This window comes from Hyperolius riggenbachi, chromosome 11 (assembly GCF_040937935.1).
Source record: "Hyperolius riggenbachi isolate aHypRig1 chromosome 11, aHypRig1.pri, whole genome shotgun sequence".
Classification (NCBI taxonomy): domain Eukaryota; kingdom Metazoa; phylum Chordata; class Amphibia; order Anura; family Hyperoliidae; genus Hyperolius; species Hyperolius riggenbachi.
In genome coordinates, this window is record NC_090656.1 from 77,705,773 (window position 1) to 77,727,658 (window position 21,886).

General features: G+C 43.7%; 2 protein-coding genes across 5 annotated transcripts in view; one reads left to right on the plus strand and one right to left on the minus strand.

Moving 5' to 3' along the window:
• The window catches only part of KIAA1549L (KIAA1549 like), a 286,722-nt gene extending 272,666 nt beyond the window's left edge, over nucleotides 1-14,056 (plus strand). For 3 of the 4 annotated variants that reach the window (XM_068261355.1, XM_068261352.1, XM_068261353.1), the window contains 2 exons: nucleotides 7,905-8,053; nucleotides 13,646-14,056. In XM_068261355.1, the coding sequence (XP_068117456.1) occupies nucleotides 7,905-8,053; nucleotides 13,646-13,924 (428 nt within the window). In that variant the 3' untranslated portion in view covers nucleotides 13,925-14,056. The remainder of the gene's footprint in view (nucleotides 1-7,904; nucleotides 8,054-13,645) is intronic. The other variant, XM_068261354.1, reaches the window with a different exon arrangement.
• Nucleotides 14,057-14,694: 638 nt separating this feature from the next.
• Nucleotides 14,695-21,886, minus strand: part of C11H11orf91 (chromosome 11 C11orf91 homolog) — a 33,568-nt gene continuing 26,376 nt past the window's right edge. The window contains exon 3 of the mRNA XM_068261357.1: nucleotides 14,695-14,884. The gene's annotated coding sequence lies outside the window, so the exon portion shown is untranslated. The remainder of the gene's footprint in view (nucleotides 14,885-21,886) is intronic.

Consider the following 21,886-nt stretch of genomic DNA (forward strand, 5'->3'; position numbering starts at 1 on the left):
CCCTTTAAAGTGTTGCTGTAGTAACTACTCTCAATATAGGGCCAGGCTAAAACCCGTTAACTTATTAAGATATTTAATTGTAATTGCTGATTCTGCAGTTATTGTCCCCGACAGAACTAGTGTACTCAACTTTTCTTTGATCCTCACTACTGAATTTGCCTGTGAATACAGCAAGTGAAGTCAGAGGAATTACCATATTCTTCTTAAAGTGGGGTGAAAGGGAACCTGAGTTAAGTAAAAAAAAAAAAAAAGAGTTTCACTTACCTGTGGCTTCTCCTAGCCCCCTGCATCCGTCCTGTCCCGCGCCGGTACACAATGATCCTCCGGTCCCCCACTCAGTTTCTCTTTCTTCAGTCACCATCCACTGCACCTGCGCAGCCCTGGCCATGTGTGTAGCTGGGAGCGTCCTGCGCAGGCACAGTAGAGATTTCCCCTCATTTGTGTCTAATCTCAAGTTGTAATTTGATCTCTCCCCTGTGTCACATGACTGCCATGGCAGAGATGGCAGATAAGCTTATTTGAAAACACAGGCTGTTAACAATATGTCTGCTTTCATGAATCAGAAAGTAACACCACATTGCAGATTTATTTTAGGATTTTTATCAGCTGTAACACAGAAAAGTTTTTTGTTTAAAGGTTATTATGCTGTAGTGATACTTTTAGAGCAGAGAGGACCTCTGAGTTCGGGTCCACTTTAAAGTTAATTTATAGTCTAAAACACAGGTGTCAAACACAAGGCCCGCGGGCCAAATGCATCCCTCCCAGCCATTTTATGTAGCCCTCAACAACTTCGAATGTGCATCATTGTAAGCTATAATCAGGGGTCTGGTCCTGGGAAAAGAAGTGAGTGGACTCACTTGGAGAACTCCGCGGCGCTGCAAAAATGGGCGTGGTCAAGCACACCGTGGGTGTGGTCATGGGTGGGGCCAAATATACATGACCTTAGCAGTAATGTAAAAGGTCTGCCGAGGAAGTTTGAGCTCTGCTGTAGTGTTTCCCCCAAAAATAGATGTAATCTGACAGCATTTCACCAAAAAGACACATAATCTGGTAGAAGTTCCTCCAAAATACAGATAATATGGAAGTGGTTCCCCCAAAATAGACAATGTGGCAGCAGCAGTTCCACCAACATACACATAATTTGGAAGCAGTTCCCCAAAATACGCGAAACCTGGCAGTGGATTACCCAAAATACACGTAACACCCAAAGGACATATAATCTGGCAGTAGTGGTCCCCCAAACATACACAATCTGGCAGCAGTTCCCTAAAATACATGTAATCTGGCAGCAGCCGTTCCCCTAACATACACATAATCTGGCAGCTGTTCCCCAAAATACATCACAGCGGTTCCACAAAAATGCAGATAATCTGACAGCAGTTCCCCCAAAATAGGTACCCCCAGCATAGGTAGCCAGGTCTATAGGTGTCCCCAGTATAAGTAGCCATGAGTATAGTAGTCCCCAGTATATGTAGCCAGAGGTATAGTTGCCTAGTATATGTAGCCAGGGGTATATGTGCCCAGTATATGTAGCCAGTGGGATATGTCCCCAGTATATATAGCCAGGGGTATATGTGCCCAGTATATATAGGCAGGGGTATATGTGCCCAGTATATATAGGCAGGGGTATATGTGCCCAGTATATATAGCCAGTGGGATATGCGCCCAGTATATATAGCCAGTGGGATATGTGCCCAGTATATATAGGCAGAGGTATATGTGCCCAGTATATGTAGTCAGGGGTATAGTAGTCCCCAGTATATGTAGCCAGGGGTATATGTGCCCAGTATATGTAGCCAGGGGTATATATGCCCAGTATATGTAGCCAGGGGTATATGTGCCCAGTATATATAGCCAGGGGTATATGTGCCCAGTATATATAGGCAGGGGTATATGTGCCCAGTATATATAGCCAGTGGGATATGCGCCCAGTATATATAGCCAGTGGGATATGTGCCCAGTATATATAGGCAGAGGTATATGTGCCCAGTATATGTAGTCAGGGGTATAGTAGTCCCCAGTATATGTAGCCAGGGGTATATGTGCCCAGTATATGTAGCCAGGGGTATATATGCCCAGTATATGTAGCCAGGGGTATATGTGCCCAGTATATGTAGCCAGGGGTATGTGTCCCCAGTATATGTAGGCAGGGGTATATGTGCCCAGTATATGTAGGCAGGGGTATAGTAGTCCCCAGTATATGTAGCCAGGGGTATATGTGCCCAGTATATGTAGCCAGGGGTATATGTGCCCAGTATATGTAGCCAGGGGTATATGTGCCCAGTATATGTAGCCAGGGGTATATGTGCCCAGTATATGTAGGCAGGGGTATATGTGCCAAGTATATGTAGGCAGGGGTATAGTAGTCCCCAGTATATGTAGCCAGGGGTATATGTGCCCAGTATATGTAGCCAGGGGTATATATGCCCAGTATATGTAGCCAGGGGTATATGTGCCCAGTATATGTAGCCAGGGGTATATGTGCCCAGTATATGTAGCCAGGGGTATATGTGCCCAGTATATGTAGCCAGGGGTATGTGTCCCCAGTATATGTAGGCAGGGGTATATGTGCCCAGTATATGTAGGCAGGGGTATAGTAGTCCCCAGTATATGTAGCCAGGGGTATATGTGCCCAGTATATGTAGCCAGGGGTATATATGCCCAGTATATGTAGCCAGGGGTATATGTGCCCAGTATATGTAGGCAGGGGTATGTGTCCCCAGTATGTGTAGGCAGGGGTATATGTGCCCAGTATATGTAGCCAGGGGTATATGTGCCCAGTATATGTAGCCAGGGGTATATGTACCCAGTATATGTAGCCAGGGGTATATATGCCCAGTATATGTAGCCAGGGGTATATGTGCCCAGTATATGTAGCCAGGGGTATATGTGCCCAGTATATTTAGCCAGGGGTATATATGCCCAGTATATGTAGGCAGGGGGTATATGTGCCCAGTATATGTAGCCAGGGGTATGTGTCCCCAGTATATGTAGGCAGGGGGTATATGTGCCCAGTATATGTAGGCAGGGGTATATGTGCCCAGTATATATAGGCAGGGGTATATGTGCCCAGTATATATAACCAGGGGTATATGTGCCCAGGTAGCCAGGTGTGCCCCCAGCAGGAGGGGAGCAGCGCAGAGAAGGAGAGCTATGGGGACAGCGAGGATGTGCGGACATCTCCCCCCCATCCCTCACCTTCGTGCTCCCCTTCTTCCTCTTCCCTCCAGTGTTTTGAAGTGTCGGGCCCGGCGGCGAAAGCGGGCGGAGACTTACCGTGTTCCAGTCTGGTCTTCTAGCCGCACACGGAGCGGAGCGTTCCTTGCGGCCGGAAGAAGGCGCTGACGCTGAAGAAAAAGTGGGTGGACGCCGTTCACCCGCGTCCACGCAGGACTCGACCCCTGGCTGTAATACAATGACAGCACATTGCCTTCCCAACCAGAGGAGTACACTGGTGACAGTTTCCGGTTTAAACATTATCAGTTTAAGGTGGGGAGCAGCAACAACCCATGGGACCCATGGGATGGGATTTATTTCCTTTTAAGCAATACCAATTGCCTGGCTATCCTGCTGATCCTCTGCCTTTAACACTTTTAGCCATAGACCCTGAACAAGCATGCAGCAGATCAGGTGTTTGACGTTATTGTTAGATCTGACAAGATTAGCTGCATGCTTGTTTCTGGCATTATTCAGACACTACTGCAGCCAATTAAACTGGCAGGGCTGCCAGCCTGCCAGGCAACTGGTATTGGTTAAAAGGAAATAAATATGGCAGTCTAATGTACCTCTCACTTCAGTTGTCCTTTAAAGCCTGATACCTGTTAATGATTTGTTTAAAAAAGAAAAAAAAAAGTCTCCCTTACAGTCGGTCCACACTAGTACGGTTGCGGAACGCAATCCGTGCTGCCCTTTTGCGGCATGTTTTCAGTCCATTTACGTTTTAAATAAACATGTCCGTGTCCCATGGCCGTGGGGGGGGGGGGTGTCAAGCTGGAGGGGGTAGCAGCCAGGAAGGGGAGCAGCGGGCACAGCGGTGGGGAGGGGGGTCGGACCCCCCACTCACCTGGGTCCCGCTTCCCCGCTCCCCTCCAGCTATTTCCCTTAATTAGCAACAAGCAGGGAAGCAATTACCTACTTACTTCCTTGCGTTCCACCGCTCGACGCGTGACTTCCTGCAATGCCGCCTTCTGTATTTCAGTGGGCGGCATTGCAGGAAGTCACGTGGCGAGCGGTGGAACACAAAAGGAAATAGGTAATAGCTTCCCCACTCACTGATGGCGTAGCAAAACTAACTGGAAGGGGAGACCCAGGTGTGTAAGGGGCGGTACCACCCCCTCCCCACCGCTGTGGTAAACAATACCATTTGCCTGGCTATCCTGCTGAGCCTTTGCCTCTAATACTTTTAGCCATAGACACTGAACAAGCAGGCAGCTCATGTGTTTCTTACATTATTGTCAGATCTGACAAGATTAGCTGCATGCTTGTTTCTGGTGTTATTCAGACACTATTGCAGACAAATAGACCAGCTGGGCTGCCAGGCAACTGGTATTGTTTAAAAGGAAATGAATATGGCAGCCTCCATGTTCTTCTCACTTCAGTTGTCCTTTAAATCACTGATGTGGGGGCAAAAGCTGTGGTGGGCTGAACTGGTACCATTCAGAAACACATAATTCCTAAATTATGAAAAGGGGGGGTTGTGCATCCCTAAAAACATGCGGCAATTGACTGGTTAATTGCTCAGGCATGCACCACCTCTATTAGGCATAAAATACATGTCCTGCGTCCAAAACAAATGCTACATTTATTATACTATGGAGGAACTTTGGCTTCCACTATAGTTTGCATGCAAAGTATAATATACTGGACACTTGCACCACGGTGAGGTAGACCTCCGGGCAAGTGGCCTAACCTAAATTAAAAACAACATATGTGTACAACAACAGGGGGGTTTCTGCTGGGCTACCACACCACGTCTGACACCTGGTCCGCCAGTGCACAATCCCTCTGTGGGTCACCACTCCACCGGAATGAATACAATAGTATAAATAAAGGAGGCACTCAACTGGCGTATAAACGTGCATTTATCAAATAAGTAGCAAATACGACATGTTTTGGGGTTCCCCCTTCCTCAGGTGTACATATGTGTAACCTTGGGAGCAGCTAAGCAAAAATGTGTAACTTACATTTTAATGGACAGCGAGGAGAGGGCCAGTACATACCACAAAGGCTGCATCTGAAATTACCAACAGCTCACATGTGCAGCACCTCCAATAAGCTAAGCTATCTGCACAGTTCACATTCAATTCAGATGCAAATCATATGCATAACTACTATTACTTACCATACAAACAGGAAACTCAGGAATACGGGCTGGGGGCAGCTAACCTGGTAGTTACATACTAGCAAAATAATGAAAAGGGGGTGGGGGGGGATGGCGCATCCCTAAAAACATGCTGCAATGGACTGGTTAATCGCTCAGGCACGCACCACCTCTATTAGGCTGAAAATGCATGCCCAGCGTCCAAAACAAATGCTACATTTATTATAATTCCTAAAGCCTTTTAGAGTACCTTACTCCGCATATTAAACCTATTCCAACTATTAAGCTGGCTATATGTACTTCAGGGTGACCTCTGCTGTCACAGATCGGCGCTATGTACATCACGAGTAGTAGCGGCTGTGCCCATTATGGGCAGCAGTAATTAGCATTCCTGCCTTGCAGTGCGGAGGACTTGGGTTTAATCTCCAGAAGTTTGATGGCACTTCTCATCTTAATAAGATCCTTCAGGGACAGCTGGGACCGGCGTATGAAAAGCACTGAGGAATTTGTCAGAATTATATAACTGAATAAAATAAACAGACATACGATTTAAAAGTACGAGTTATGGTTACCCTCTGAGATATGAAAGTAAGTATCATGAGACTTTATGATAATTGTGCATAGATTATAAGCGCTGATACTGTTTTATCTTTCAAATTTGAACGTTCTGGTTTTTAGGTTTTGTTTTTTTTAAGACCATTTTAACCTGAGGACTGCTATTATTTTGAATAAGAGAGTGCAGCATATATTGCTGGAGCTACTTATTAGTGGTGACCGTTTTTTTTTTAAATTGCTGTTAAGAGTCTCCATCAGGGTCTTGGACACACCCCTTGTAGTTTTATCAAGGTCGGCAAAGGATAATGTTGTCACCTTAAAGGAATACTTAAAGGGACTCCGAGCTCAGCGAAAAAAGTAAAGTTGTACTCACCAGGGTCTTTCTCCAGCCCAGTGCTGGTCGGGAGGTCCCACGCCGGCGTCCTGGCTCCTCTCCTTCACCCCGCTCCGGTATGGCTGACAGGCCGCAGCCCGGGCGACACTCGGTGGAGTGTCGGGCTGCAGCTTCCGCGTATGACGCGGATTACGTCACACGCCGGCCGCCTCGCGTCATCACGGCGGCCGGCGTGAAAGTACTGCGCATGCGCAATTAAAGCGCGCATGCGCAGTACTTTCACGCCGGCCGCCGTGATGACGCGAGGCGGCCGGCGTGTGACGTAATCCGCGTCATACGCGGAAGCTGCAGCCCGACACTCCACCGAGTGTCGCCCGGGCTGCGGCCTGTCAGCCATACCGGAGCGGGGTGAAGGAGAGGAGCCAGGACGCCGGCGTGGGACCTCCCGACCAGCACTGGGCTGGAGAAAGACCCTGGTGAGTACAACTTTACTTTTTTTGCTGAGCTCGGAGTCCCTTTAAGTAAAAAAAAAAATGACATTTACTCACCTGGGGCATCCCTCAGCCCCCCGAAGCTGGATGGTGCCCTCGCAGCCCCGCTCCGATCGTCCTGTCCCCGCCGGCGGCTACTTCCGGTTCGGCGACAGCCGCCGACAGGCTGGGAACGCGGCTGTTTTTCCGCGTTCCCAGCCGCTGCTATCACCCTCTATGCTGCTATAGCGTATATATATACGCTATAGCAGCATAGAGAGTGATAGCAGCGGCTGGGAACGCGGAAAATCAGCCGCGTTCCCAGCCTGTCGGCGGCTGTCGCCGAACCGGAAGTAGCCGCCGGCGGGGACAGGACGATCGGAGCGGGGCTGCGAGGGCACCATCCAGCTTCAGGGGGCTGAGGGATGCCCCGGGTGAGTAAATGTCTTTTTTTTTTTTACTTAAGTATTCCTTTAATAATGGTGTTAGTGTTCAAATTCCGGATCTTGCATTCCGAAACGCGAATAATGCAGAATACCGCACTCTAGCACCCAAGCTTGGACAGGGTCATGGGGCTGTGGTCCACGTTGCACATCACATAACTTTGATGCTTCCTCCTTCCAATCCCAGCAGGTGTGAACCGCTTGTGAGTCACCTCCCTGTGACACTGTCCACTAGCTTGGGTGCTGAATTGTGGTGTTTGGCATTGTTTGGGTTTCAGTATGCAGGATCTCAAATGTAAACAACAAAGCAGTTGAACTTGGCACATGCTGTTCAGCACCTAGTATTGGCACAGCTATAACTGCAATGCTATAGTTGGAGGCCACATAACTGTAATTATGGTGCCGGTGATTTGTCGAGTCCTTCTTCTGTGTCGAGTTGTACTACCTGGTCTATACTTTATTGGGTTGTACTACTAGATAGCTGAAGTGAGGGGAATACCTAGATGGTCTAATACTTTCACTATTGCCAAATTACCTCTGAACTCTGCCTGAGCTAACCTCTCCTCCCCTTCTCCACTCCTAAACTAACCTCCGCAGTTTTTTAACATCCCTGTTTTTCGGCACATAGTGTGTTTTTGAGCTGGGATTTTGCCTTGCTTTTAGAATCCTTTCCAGATAGCTCTCCTGGAGTTCAGCTTTGAACTTCTGTACGTCAGCATAGCTTTCCTACCAAGTGAGCACGAAACTTGCAGTACTCCTCAATCGCTGCTTTGCCTTGTCAGGTAATTCGGTTCCTGCTGTCTTTGCCATCCCAGGAAACCGAGGAGGATATTCTGGCTATTACATTCCGCAACCGCCGGCGGCATACCGGAACCAAGCTTGGATGTCATACTCCGGAGAAAATGATTTGCCGGGACAGTGGGCAGATGCGGTAAGCTGAACCAGAGCCACACTAAGCTCTCACACTGTATTTAACAATAAGTTTCTGATATAATTGTGAATTTAACATACAATTCCATGATAAATTATGCTTACCACTAAATAAAAAAACCTTAACCATAAGGGAAAGCAGTGTGTGTGTGTGTGTGTGTGTGTGTGTGTGTGTGTGTGTGTGTGTGTGTGTGTGTGTGTGTGTGTGTGTGTGTGTGTTCATGTCAATGGAAAAAATGTAAAAGGCTGTTAATCTCACAGTAATCAAGCCAGAGTCCCCACACTTGGCACAGTTGGTCACTTGGTGACCGAGGTTACAAATCCAGGAAAAGTGGGCCTAAAACATCCAATCAAATTTCAGCCATTCATTTTGAACGGGAAAATGTACACTGCAGCCATGCTTAGACTGTTAATGGCAGGGTTCTCAAACTTGGCACACTTGGTCACCTGTTAAATAAGATTAAGATTCAGGAAAGTAGGTGGAGCCTACTACAGCCAATCAAAATTCACCTATTGATTTTCAAGGGGAATATTGAAACTGCTGCCATTCTTACACTCTTTATGGCAGAGGCTTCAAACTTGCACCAGTCAGTCATTGGGTTTCAGATCATCAGATTTCCTTGCTAGATAAACAGCTTCCATTCACGCATTTTTGATGCCAGGAACCTGAAAGCTCACAAAGTTGGTCATTGAGTGACTGTGTGTCAAGGTTACAAAAAGTGGGCGGAGCCAAAAACACATTCTACTGGGAAAATGTAAACTGCAGCCATTCTTACACTGTTAATGGCAGGGTTCTCAAAATTTGCACAGTTGGTCACGGGGTGAATGGGATTAATATTCAGGAAAATGGGTGGAGCCTACAACAGCCAATCAAAATTCACCTGTTAATTTTCATGGGGAATATTTAAATTGCTGCCTTTTTTACACTGTTAATAGCAGATGCCTAAAACCTGGTACAGTTGGTCACTTGGTGACTGGGGTTCAAATTCAGAAAGGGGGCGAAGCCAGAAACAGCCAATCAGATTTGCTTAATTTCAATGGGAACATACAAATTATTGATACCAAGGACCCCAAAGCTCATAAACTTGATAATTGAGTGACAAGTAATGTCAAGGTTAGAAAAAGTGGGCAGTGCCAACAACTACATTTTTTACATAGGAAAATATAAACTGCAACCATTCTTACACTGTTGATGGCATGGTTCCCAAACATGACACAGTTGGCCACTGGGTGACTGGGATTAATATTTAGAAAGTGGGGGGAGCCTACAACAGCCAATCAAAATTCACCTATTGATTTTTCAAAGGGAATATTTACATTGCTACCATCCTTACACTGTTAATAGCAGAGGCCTCAAACCTGATACAGCCAGTCATTGGGTGACTGGGGTCCACATTCACTAAAGGTGATGGAGCCACAAACAGACAATCAGATTTGTTAGATTGATTTCAGCCATTCTGTCATTGGCAGGGTTCTCAAACTTGACACAGTTGGTCACTGGATGACAGGGATTAATATTCTGGAAAGTGGATGGAGCCTACAACAGCCAATCAAAATTCACCTATTGATTTTCAAGGGGAATATTTACATTGCTGCCATTCTTACACTCTTAATGGCACATGCCTCGAATCTGGTACAGTCAGTCACTGGGAGACTGGGGTTTACATTATGTAAAGGGGGCGAGCCACAAACAGCCAATCAGATGTGTTTAATTGCAATGGAAAAATGCAACTTATTGATGCCAAGGACCCCAAAGCTCATAAACTTGGTCATTAAGTGACTGAATGTCAAAGTTACAAACAGTGGGCGGAGCCAAAAACAACTAACTTTTTACATGGGAAAATATAAACTGCAGCCATTCTTACACTGTTAATGGCAGGGTTCTCAAAGTTGACACAGTTGGTCACCGGGTGACTGGGATTAATATTCAGAAAAGCAGGTGGAGCATACAACAGCCAATCAAAATTCACCTATTGATTTTCAAGGGTAATATTGAAACTGCTGCCATTCTTACACTGTTAATGGCAGAGGCCTCAACCCTGCTACAGTTGGTCATTAAGTGACAGGTTCAAATTCAAAGAGGCGGAGTCACAAACAGCTAATCAGATTTCTTTGCTGGATAAACTACTTCCATTCACACAATTTTGATGCCAGGAACCCAAATGCTTACAAACTTGGTCATTGAGTTACTGTGTGTCAAAGTTACAAAAACTGAGTGGAGTCAAAAACAGATTTCTCTTGGAAAATGTAAACTGCAGCTCTTCTTCACTGTTAATGACAGGGTTCTCAAACTTTGCACAGTTGGGCACTGGGTGACTGGGATTAATATTCAGAAAAGTGTGTGGAGCCTAAAAAAGCCAATCAAAATTCGCCTGTTGATTTTCAAGGGGAATATTTAATTTGCTGCCATTCTCTGTTAATGGCACAAGCCTCAAACTTGGTACAGTTGGTTATTGGGTCACTGGAGTTCAAATTCAGGAAATAGGGCGGAGCCCAAAACAGCCAATCTGATTTGTTTTATTTTACTGGGAAAAAAACTAATTATTGATGCCAAGGAGCCCAAAGCTCATCAACTTGGTAATTGAGAGACAGTGTGTCCAGGTTACAAAAAGTGGGCAGAGCCCAAAAAAATTTCGCTGGGAAAATATAAACTGCAGCCATTCTTACACTGTTAATGGCAGGGTTCTCAAACTTTGCCCAGATAGTCACTGGGTGACTGAGATTAATATTCAGGGAAGTGGGTGGAGCCTATAATAGTGAATCACTTTTTACCTGTTGATTTTCAAGAGGAATATTTAAATTGCTGCCATTTTTACACTGCTAATAGCACATGCCTCAAACCTGCTACAGTTGGTCATTGGGTAATTGGGGTTCAAATGCTAGAGAGGGGCAGAGTCACAGACAGCCAATCTGATTTGTTTAATTTCTTTGGGACTATACAAATTACTGATGCCAAAGCAAACAAACTTGGTCACTGAGTAATTGTGTGTTAGGGTTAGAAAAAGTAGGTGGAGCCAACACCAGCCAAATACATACCCGGGCAACGCCGGGTCATCAGCTAGTACTACATAAAAGCCAAGAGACAAAAGATTTGTGACAGTACTAAAACAATATGGTCCTTTAGGGTCTGTTGTCTTTCACAATATTTTATACAGCATGAACACTACGTCTATTCTAAACTGGGCAGCGATTGACTCATGAAATTGAATGCAGCATCAGTGATCACTGAGGACTTTTGGTGGAGATTTGTCTCCTTTAGTTCTTGCTTGGTCTATGAGGTGGTGGGGAACAGAATATGTAGGCATACATTTAGTTTACACTTGTCTGTGGAATCACACACCCTGCTGCTTATACTAGCAATCAAATCTAATCAGTAGAGATTCCTGCTCATGCTCTGTCTCCAAGCAATTTTTTTTCCACAACTTCATGATCACTGAATCAAACACATGTATTAGCCCCTATATGGGATCATAAAACTTAACTTTTAATCAGTCATTTAAATGTATACAATTTGAGGTAGGATAAATTGTTAGGGATGGGTCATATTAGCAAGTATTACATTAGATCCTTAAGATTTTACTTTATTGTATTTCCTAGTGATAAGGTCTTCTTATTGGTGGTGGTGAGAGATGGTATTTGGACTGTTATTTGCTTGTTGAAATACACTTGGATCTCTTTGGGTAACTTAATTCAGCTGCAGATAAAAACAAGCAAATTTTACAAGAGCATTCCATATAGTTTCATTGAAATTACTGATGTGTGGGCGCAAACTACTTAGTGCCGTAGTTTGCGCCCACTAAGTGGCTTAGTGCCGGTTAGTGAATCAAGCCCAATGTGTATTATGTACCTTTTTCAAACTCATTTATTAGCTGTGAAACTTTTTGACCTTTAAAGGGACTCCGAGCAGTGCAGAAACTATGGAAAGATGCATATAATTTTAAAGCTCTCGTTCTCCTCTTTCCAATGATATATAAACCGCTGCCCTACGCCTTTTAGTTTTCACTATTTTCACGATTGAAATTGCCGCGGCCGCGATTTCAATCGCGAAAATAAAGAAAACTAAAAGGCGTAGGGCAACGATTTAGGTGTCGCCAGAAAGAGGAGAAAGAGAGCTTTAAAATGATATCTTTCCATAGTTACATTGTATTACTCAGACCGACGTTTTCTGCTGAATGGAGCTGCTGACACTGGGGAAAGTGTCGTCCTGTGTAATACAAGTAACTATGAAAAGATGGATATCATTTTAAAGCTCTCTTTCTCCTCTTTCTGGCGACACCTAAATCGTCGCTGTACGCCTTTTAGTTTTCTTTATTTTCGTGATTGAAATCGCGGCCGCGGCAAATTCAATCGCGAAAATAGCGAAAACTAAAAGGCGTAGGGCGGCAGTTTATATATCATTGGAAAGAGGAGAAAGAGAGCTTTAAAATGATATGCATCTTTCCATAGTTTCTGCACTGCTCGGAGTCCCTTTAAGACTAGCTTCACATACTATGCATGCGATTGTCCTGTGGCAGTAGAGCCCGGGCAGGATGATCACACTGTACCATGTCCCAGTTCATATTACACTGTGGCTGAGTGTGTCGACAGGGTAATATGCATTTCCCTGCCCCCCCCCCCTCAGTGACGTACTCCTTGCTGGATAGGATGTAAATCACCGGATTACTCGTCACTCTGTGCATGCGCCCTGCTGTCGTGAATGCTCATTTATACTTACCATGCCGCTATAGGCTTGCATTGCTGCATAATCTGTGTGGTAGACGTGGATCATGGGGTAACACACTGCAGAGTTTGCGGCGAACTTGCAGCGATTTTGCTACTTCCATCGGAACGCATCGTGTTGCAATAGTGAGTAAGTCTCCATAGACTTATATTGCCCCCGTCACGGCAGGGGAGAGTACCGCGACACAAGTAGTGTGGTTCACACTGCTAGTGCTTTTTTAGCACTAGTGATTTGAAAAGCTCTTGCTATTGCAATGCTATAGGTGATTTTTATAAAATCTGATTGCTCACGTGAGAACACACAGATAGCATAACATTAGCAAGAGCTTTTAAAATCACGAGCGCTTAGAAAAAGCTCTTGCAGCGTGAACCAGTCCTTAGTGTTGTTTGATGAGCTCAGAAGTCAGATCTCCTGAAATAATGTGAGTTTGGTTAAAGTGAGACTGAAGCAAAAATAAACTTATGAGATAATGAATTGTATGTGTAGTACCGATAAATAGAACATGAGTGTCAAAGAATAGTGGTGCAGTGTGCTCTCTATGTAACTCTCCAGTGACCGCTGGAGAGATATGTAGAGAGCGCACTTCCTATTGTGCAGACTGGCCATGACTGACTGAAGTAAGGGGACCCTATACTGGAGCTGCAGGCAGCGGAGGACGGCGGCGTGGGAGTGATCTGTGCGCATGGGGCTGGAGGAAGCCCCAGGTATGTATAAATCTTTTATTATTTTTTATCTCTGGTTTCCTTTAAGAATCCAATTTGTGATTCATGGAATTCAACCATAGCTGAAATGCCAACTTGGATAAACAAATTGGTTAAGGCACCTTTAAAGTAGACAGTTTATTCATTTTCTTTGTTGTATCTCGCTGTACAGGTTCCTCTACCTGGTTACATTGAGGCTTATCCGAGGTCACGATATCCACAGAACTCTCCTTCTCGACTCCCCAGACAGTTTGGCCAACCTGTCATTCATCAAAGCTTGGAGCATGCTGCTGGACCATCAATTGGGGCTTCTCAGCAAAGTCTGGCAGACACCGACACTCCGGACGCCTCAATAACCAATTTATCCACAGCTGCACTGGTAAAAGCCATAAGAGAAGAAGTTGCCAAATTGGCAAAAAAACAGACGGATATGTTTGAATTCCAGGTGTGAATGGAGCTTTGAACTTCCCGCAATACTATGTACCACATCCTTTGTTGCTGAACGATGGTAACAGTGCCTAAAGAAATCTGGATTCACGTGGGATTATATACTATTTTTATGTAAAAAAAAAGACTAAAAATAGGACCTGTTACTGATATGCATTTGCATTTTTTCTATATATAAATTATACAATCAGTTTTTTTTTTTTTTACGGAATTCAGTATCAAACCCATCAAGTTCAAATAATTTTTTGTGTGTGTCAGAAATTTGACAGTATTATTCATAATCAAGACATTCCATCTTTAGATATATCAAAGTAAATATTATCTGTTATCTGGGGAGGAGGTGGCCAACTCTGTTGAACATCCATACTTGAGAGTATAATTTTTATAGTTTATTTGGTTTGCTTAGTAATCCAAAAATATTTTGTATTTCCAAAATTGTCTAGAAATAATGCCAAACCTTCATCCCATGAACTGACTTTGGGTTAAGAGGTGATCACCTGCAACAGGGCTCTGGTGATAGGATCCAATCCAGGTCTCACCCACCAAAATAGAGCACCTTTGCCTCCATATATCGCATGATCTCTCTAGGCCTGGGGAACACTAGAAGCCCACTTCTGTTTCACAATCAGACACATTTGCCAACCAAACTCACTGGTTGTGTACTTTTGATCTAATGTGAGTGCCATTATTTTATGTTAATAGATGCCCATGTAACTTGGATGCCTGATTTACTACGTTTCTCCAAGTTCTCCGCACACAACGACAGCGAAAATGTTTTGTTAAAAATAAAGGATAACTTTTATTTATTACAAAAATGCCTCACTTAAGGTGCACAACTACTGTCTCGCAACCTTTTCAGCATCACTAACAGTCTAATATCAGATAGTACTACATGCAGGTCAGTTTTCCTCCATCATACTATTGTCAAGCCCCGGAGAACCTCGGTCAGACAAGTTCTTCAGGTCTATAAAACAAGACAGAAAATAAAACATATTTTAGGTCGGCAAGAAAGGATTTCAAAGACTTATAGACAGCAGATTACACTTAGTTGATAAAGTCCCAGAGTTTAACTAGAGAGTTCAATTGAAAGAAACAAGTTGAGGACTGGAGCACACTAGACATGGTCCGCAACATCTAAAATGGACTTTGGGGACGCTCCTCCTCACCTGCTACCCAACAACAATATTGAAACTTAGAAAAAAAAAAAAACTAAAAAGACTTTTTACAGTTTTTTTTGGAAACTTTTACCCCATTTGGAGATTTATCCTCAACGACTGTGCTGGTGACAGCTATAATTATTTTTAATTTGTATTGCACTGAGATTTTCTCCAGTGCTTCACAGAGCACACTGAACAATTCTTCTAATGGTCCTTCAGAGAAGCTCACCACCTAATCCCTAGCATAGTCAACTTCTAATGTCCATACCATTGTCTTATGCCAATATTTTGAGCAACCAGTTAAATTATTAGTACGTTTTTGGAATGTGGGAGGAAATTATATGAAACCCACCCAATTACAGAGACTACATACAAACCCCATGGAGATAGTTTCATGGATGAGATGTGAACCTGGGACTGTAGCACTGCAAAGAGTGAGTACTATCCATTAACTTCTGTTCCTGTACCTGGTGTCACAGGGAGCCGATATAGCGTGTAGTCCCTGTGCTTAATCATGTAATCCTGCAGATCATGCATGTGGATGTGTTATTGCAGAACTCAGTGGTTCCTATACACATTGTCCATGGTGCACAGTTCCTCCTAAACACCCGTGAAGTGATATGTAGTCTAATTTTCTGAAGTAACTACATTTTAAAGATTTTTTTGTTCAAAATTGCTGTCCCTTGGACCTCCAAGAACCTCCCTGACATTAATATTAATGGTGGCAGTCTCGGGGAGAAGGAAGTAATGACAGCAGTAACAACTAAAGTTGATTCTGACTCTTTCCTTGCCGTAAAAAAAAAAAAAAAAAAAACGTTTGTCAGTTACTGCAAATATGGCTGATTTAACAATAAATACCAGAAGAAGGGAAGGTTAGTATTTGAGGCCCCCCCCAAGGCTTTGGTCGGATGCTCCCCCCGAGTTACATTGCTGCATTATATCTTACTGTAAGACTTTATGGGCATATTTCTGCTTATTGCAGCCCAGTGAGAGGTGGCTCATGACTGCGGTCGCATGAATGCTACCGGTAATTTGCTGTCCTTTCAGAAACTTCTGATATGACCTGCAAGCATTGTAAACTTTTTTCCAATTTTTAAAAGTCTAGTTCAGTTTTGTGGGATCACTTATGTTCCCCGAGGTCTTTCACTCTTAGTATATAAACCCCAATGTCAATTTTCAAAATGAGTTTTAATTTAGAAAATGAGTTAACGCTCAACCATTAAAGATCATCCGTCAAACAAAAAAACCCTACGATGCTCCGGCGATACAGTTTCACAGTCCAGTCAGAGAAACATTTCATTCAATAAGCTTCCCATCCACTCAATATTGAAAGGGTTTTCTTTTTAGACAGGAGCTCGGCTGAAGCTGGTAAACTGAGAACGTTGAGTCCATTTGGCTTAGAACACAATCGCCAGTCATCCGTACAATCAAGCCTCTGTCTGCCTGAAAGCTCCATTCTTTACTAAGAAATGATACTAAGCCATAAACTGAGAACGAAAGGGGGTAATTCTCATTTCCAACTGGAAGGGAGAGCTAATGAAAGCCTCCTTTCCAACCATTGGAATGCTCCGAGATAGAACACTATTGTGAATAAGCTTTGTGTTATAATTTCAAGATGTAAATACAGTGCGTACTTTTATTTAACAATTCTTGGGTAATGAAGATCATTAATCTAGATACATTCTGTGCAGTGGAACCTGATATCCTGAGCTATAGAGATGACCATTTCACTGTTCAGCAATGTTTAAGGAGAACCTGATCATTAAACTGAAATGCTGAACAGAATATGTCAAAATATGGTAATTGTAGCAAAGGAAATACTTATTATGTCGACACCAACTGTACCTTTGGCAGATAATGGGTTTCAGTACATAATTATGAGTGCAAACTATAACCATGTCAGTCTATTTGGCTGTTGCAGGAGGGGGTAGTACGGTCTTCGATGCAGATGACTCCAGAGCTCCATGAAGTACTAGGGAGTGGGCCCATTTCCTTGCCCTTGTGGTTCATCAGTCATTTATTCACCTCTAGTTTGTTTGCCCCCATCCTGGCTTTTCTTTAGCTGTACACACGCTAGATGAAACTCGTCAATGAATAGGCCAGTGATCAACCCAGTGGATCGACTCGACTGAGTGCTAGCTGAAAGCATTGTTCTCCTTACTCACCCCCCCCCCCCGGTCTCCCCCCACATAGCAACAGAACTCTACAGGCAAACATCACATTTGTACAGCCTCAGCCCCACAATGTCACTCAAAGAAGTGAGTCCTGGTCCCTGCTGGGCAACATGTTGCATCTGTTGTTATCAATTGTGTAACAATCACAACACTAATTGTATACAGTTAGAGGGAAAATAGCTAATAATTATCAATGATGCATGAAATATGTCTTTTTAGAACCAAATACCTTTTTTTTTAGTAATTCCCAAGCCTTTTAGATTTATTTTTAGGACGTAAGCAAAATCTTACACTCCTTTTTTCATTTTGTTTTGTTTTTTCTTTTTACAGTTTTTTGAAAATATTTTAGGAACCATTTCACCAATACATTTTTGATTAAGGTTCTGTTTTTATTTTTTTCATTATAGAAAGATTTTTTTTCAACTTCCAATCAGAATTTCTGATCGCTCAAACGATTTTTCGCTAGAAATTGGACCGTTAGTGGCCACCTTAAGAATCCCTCCCCTAAGGCAAGCCGGACAGAGACATGAGACAAGGTGATAATGCCAACTTTAACCACATGCAGTGTTGAGCAAAGAATCTTTTTAACATGCAAATCTCAGCTTACCCAGAAAGGGGAAAATTTGATTATCAACAACTAACAGCTGCTTAGCTAAACTGTAGCTAGAGACTTTATACCTTACTAGTGACCTTAGCCCTTTTAAAAATGGGCTGTAGGTCCGACATCATGCCACATACTAGCATGCACCCGCCCGCCGCACACATCCGCACGCCCACCTGGCCGGCCCCCTGAAATGTCCTGCTCCTGTCCCAGGATGTCCGTGCTGTGCACATGCGCAGTTCCATTTCACACAGACACAGGGATACTGATGACGCAGGGACCCCTGCGGTTTTATTATATAGGATTATATCTACATCACTATTTGTCATCAATGATTACTGTACTTTGTCTCTTTGATGACTTACTGGTATGCATCGAATACATAGGCCCTCACTATGCATACATTTAAAAAAGCTGCAAGTTAAAATGAGCACAAGTATTACCGTTACAGATACCGTTACATACTGTTGTCCATAGTAGAATATGGGTAGTGTATCTGCAAAACTCTAATCTCCCACCATCTATTCCTAACACTAACCTACCCCCTACCTACACCTAACGCTAACATCCTACCATGCCTGACACTACTACCTACCTTCACCGAACTGTAACATTCTACCATCTATGCCTAGCACTAACCTACCCCTTACTTACGCCTGACTCTAACCTCTCACCATCTATGCCTAACACTAACCTACTCCCTACCTACGCCTGACTCTAACCTCCCACCATATATGCCTAATACTAATTTATTCCCTACTTTCACCAAACTCTAACATCCTACCATCTATGTCTAACATTACCCTACCCACACCTGATTCTAACCTCCCGCCATGTATGCCTAACATTACCTTACCGACTACGCATGCATAACTCTCACCTTCCACCATCTATGCCTAGCACTACCCTATCCTCAACCTACGTCTAATATCCCACCTCCTATGCTTAACACTACCCTACCTAGGCCTAACTCTAGCATCCCACCATCTATGCCTAACATTAACCACCTTACCTTAACGCATAACTGATAACGCTGCTCAGCAGTCTCCCCGACACTACTAGCCTTGTTATCCACCCCGTTATAAAGTTCAGCTACAGGGGTAGCCAAACTCTAGTGCTCTCCCTGCCACTGTCTTTGCCGGTACATAACTCCCCTACTACTATTACATCGGTTGCCGACACTACATAGTTCCGCTACATAGCAGGAGAACTCCACCGCTGGTATTTTATTGTGCTGCTATTACACCTGCCTGCTCAGGGGCATAACAATAGCTCGCATGACCCCCACGAAGGCCCACACTTCCTCCCACCCATCTTCCAGTGCATTAGTGCCACTGAGCTATGTGACTATATTTACCTGATACCGCTGCATTGGGTGTTCTCTTCCTCCCGACAGCCACTTGCTCTGTGCTGCATATATGGCTTCCAATCATGTGACATTAGGAGCCGTGTATGGAGCACAGAGCAGGTGGCTGCAGGGAGGAAGAAAACACCCAATGCAGCGGCATCAGGTAAATGTAGTCACATAGCTCTGCTAATAATGTGCCAGGCACGGCCGGCGCTACCGTAGAGGCAAAGGAGGCAATTGCCCCAGGGCCCCAGAGCCTATAGGGGCCCCCAGTGGCTACAAGAAGAATTTTTTTTTTTCAAAAAAACCTTATAGTTTTTAAGAAAATCGATTTTAAAGTTTCAAAGGAAAAAAAATACACATTTAAAAACCCGCCGATTTTAACGGTTAATAGCAAATCCATCTTAAATGCTAGAAACCCTAAATTTGCGGGATATGTTAAGGATATCATTGGGAATAAGAGGAAAAAAACAATTTTTCAAAAAGACCTTATAGTTTTTGAGAAAATCGATTTTAAAGTTTCAAAGGAAAAAAGTATACTTTTAAATGTGGTAAATGTCACTTTTAGAAGCAAACCTAACGGTAGTGTAATTTTACATGTATCAAAAGAAAGAGCAATGCATTTCCCGACGGGGTTTCCAGGGGGTCCATACGCAGCCGCAGCGCTTTGGCCAGGGATCGCTATACAGCCGCAATATGGCTGTATGAAGATCCCTGGCATTTTTTCCTATTATCCTAAACAAAATTTATGTTTAGAGTGTGGGAATTTTTTTTTTAAATTATGTGGGGTCCCCCCTCCTGAAACTTTTTAACCCCTTTTCCCCCATGCAGGCTGGGATAGCCAGAATGTGGAGCTCTGACCGATTGGGGCTTCACACCCTGACTATACCAGCTGCAAAAAAGGTCCCTTAATGCTGATTTTTGTTCTGGGGTATCTGTTGAGGGCCCCCCCAGGTTTATTTTGCCCTGGGACCCCATTGTTGCGTAAACCGGCCCTGGTGCCAGGGGGTCAGTGTGTATGGGTTGTTACTTCAGTCACTGGAGAGCATGTTGAGGGTGGGGACATCTGCATTCTGCAAGGGGGCCCATCATAATTTTCTGTTGTTGTGCCCCTTTTCCCAAATTAATTTACTAATTCAATATGGGTACCTATGGCGGCACACATTTCTTCAGGCTGCGATTGCACCTAAATTACCTGCCTCACCTCACTATTATTTTTTCTATACTATTCTCGATTAACTTGACCATCAATCTTGATATTTAACTAGAGTACCCAGTTCACCAGAATGGGAAATAGGGGATTAGAAGGGGTTAGGTTTAGACTTATTAGGGGGATTTAATATTAAAATTCTATATACTTGTATTTATTTATTGTATAGGTATGATGTAATCAATAAAATATGTCTTTAGAGATTTTTGATGGGTTAAAGTTCTGTTTCTTCCCAGGTCTGGAATTTGCATGTCAGGAGGATTTTTGCTCAACATTAGATTGTACAGCAAAAAAAAAAGTTAAAAATGAAGATTTGCGTTTCTAATGTGAAGGGAAGGATTAGAGTCCATTCACATGGATATTGGATGCTACTACATATACACTGTCCATGGTGTTCCCCAGAGCAAGATCATCCACAAGACAACCTAGGCAGGTGCCTGGGGCCTAGTGTTTATCAGGGGGCTCAACACCCATTTTCTCTGTCCCGTTTCACACCTTGGATTGCCAAAAGGACCATCAGGATGATCCAAAGCTGTTGCCTTGCCTAGGGCCCCTTTCATCTTAATCCACCACTGGTGTGTACCCTCAGCACCTAGTGAGGATCCTGGCGGGAAGACAGTATGGATTTGGCAGATGACTGAGGGCCTGGCACATTACAGAAGGCAATGACAATAAAAGAAATATGGAAGAAGTTACAGTCTAGGTGCAACAGATCATCATAGGCAAAGGTCAGACGCGGCTGACAGCCAATCACAGCAGTGTGATGAAAACATTTAGTTCAATCCATTATTATTTAATGGACTGTTGGTGATAGTGCTTGGTGGGCATCTCAGTGGCTGAGCACTCATTTTATCCACCAGTGTGAATAGGCCCTTGCAGATGACTTGATCCTGTGTTTTTATTGTTAATCCAGGCAGAGAATCCCTTTAATGTCTAAACTATATAGACATTTGGTCCCATATGCAATTAACTTTTATTATTATTATTATTATTATTATTATTATGCATTTATACAGCGCTGACATCTTCCGCAGCGCTGTACAGAGAATATAGTCTTGTCACTAACTGTCCCTCAGAGGAGCTCACAATCTAATCTCTACCATAGTTGTATGTCTATGTATGTATTGTATTTATTGTAGTCTAAGGCCAATTTAGGGGAAAGCCAATTAACTTATCTGTATGTTTTTGGAATGTGGGAGGAAACCAGAGTGCCCGGCGGAAACCCACGCAAACACGGGGAGAACATACAAACTCCTTGCAGATGTTGAACTGGCTGGGATTCGAACGGGGAACCCAGCGCTGCAAGGCGAGAGCGCTAACCACTACGCCACCGTGCTGCCCTCTTAACTTCTTCTCTTATCTATTAGGAGATAATTTTCCTGTTCTCTTTAAAATAACTTTTTTAGCATTTCACAGCTGAAAAAAGTTCCCAAAAGTTGGTAAAAAAGTACTATTAAAATTTTCTGGCTTCCTGGT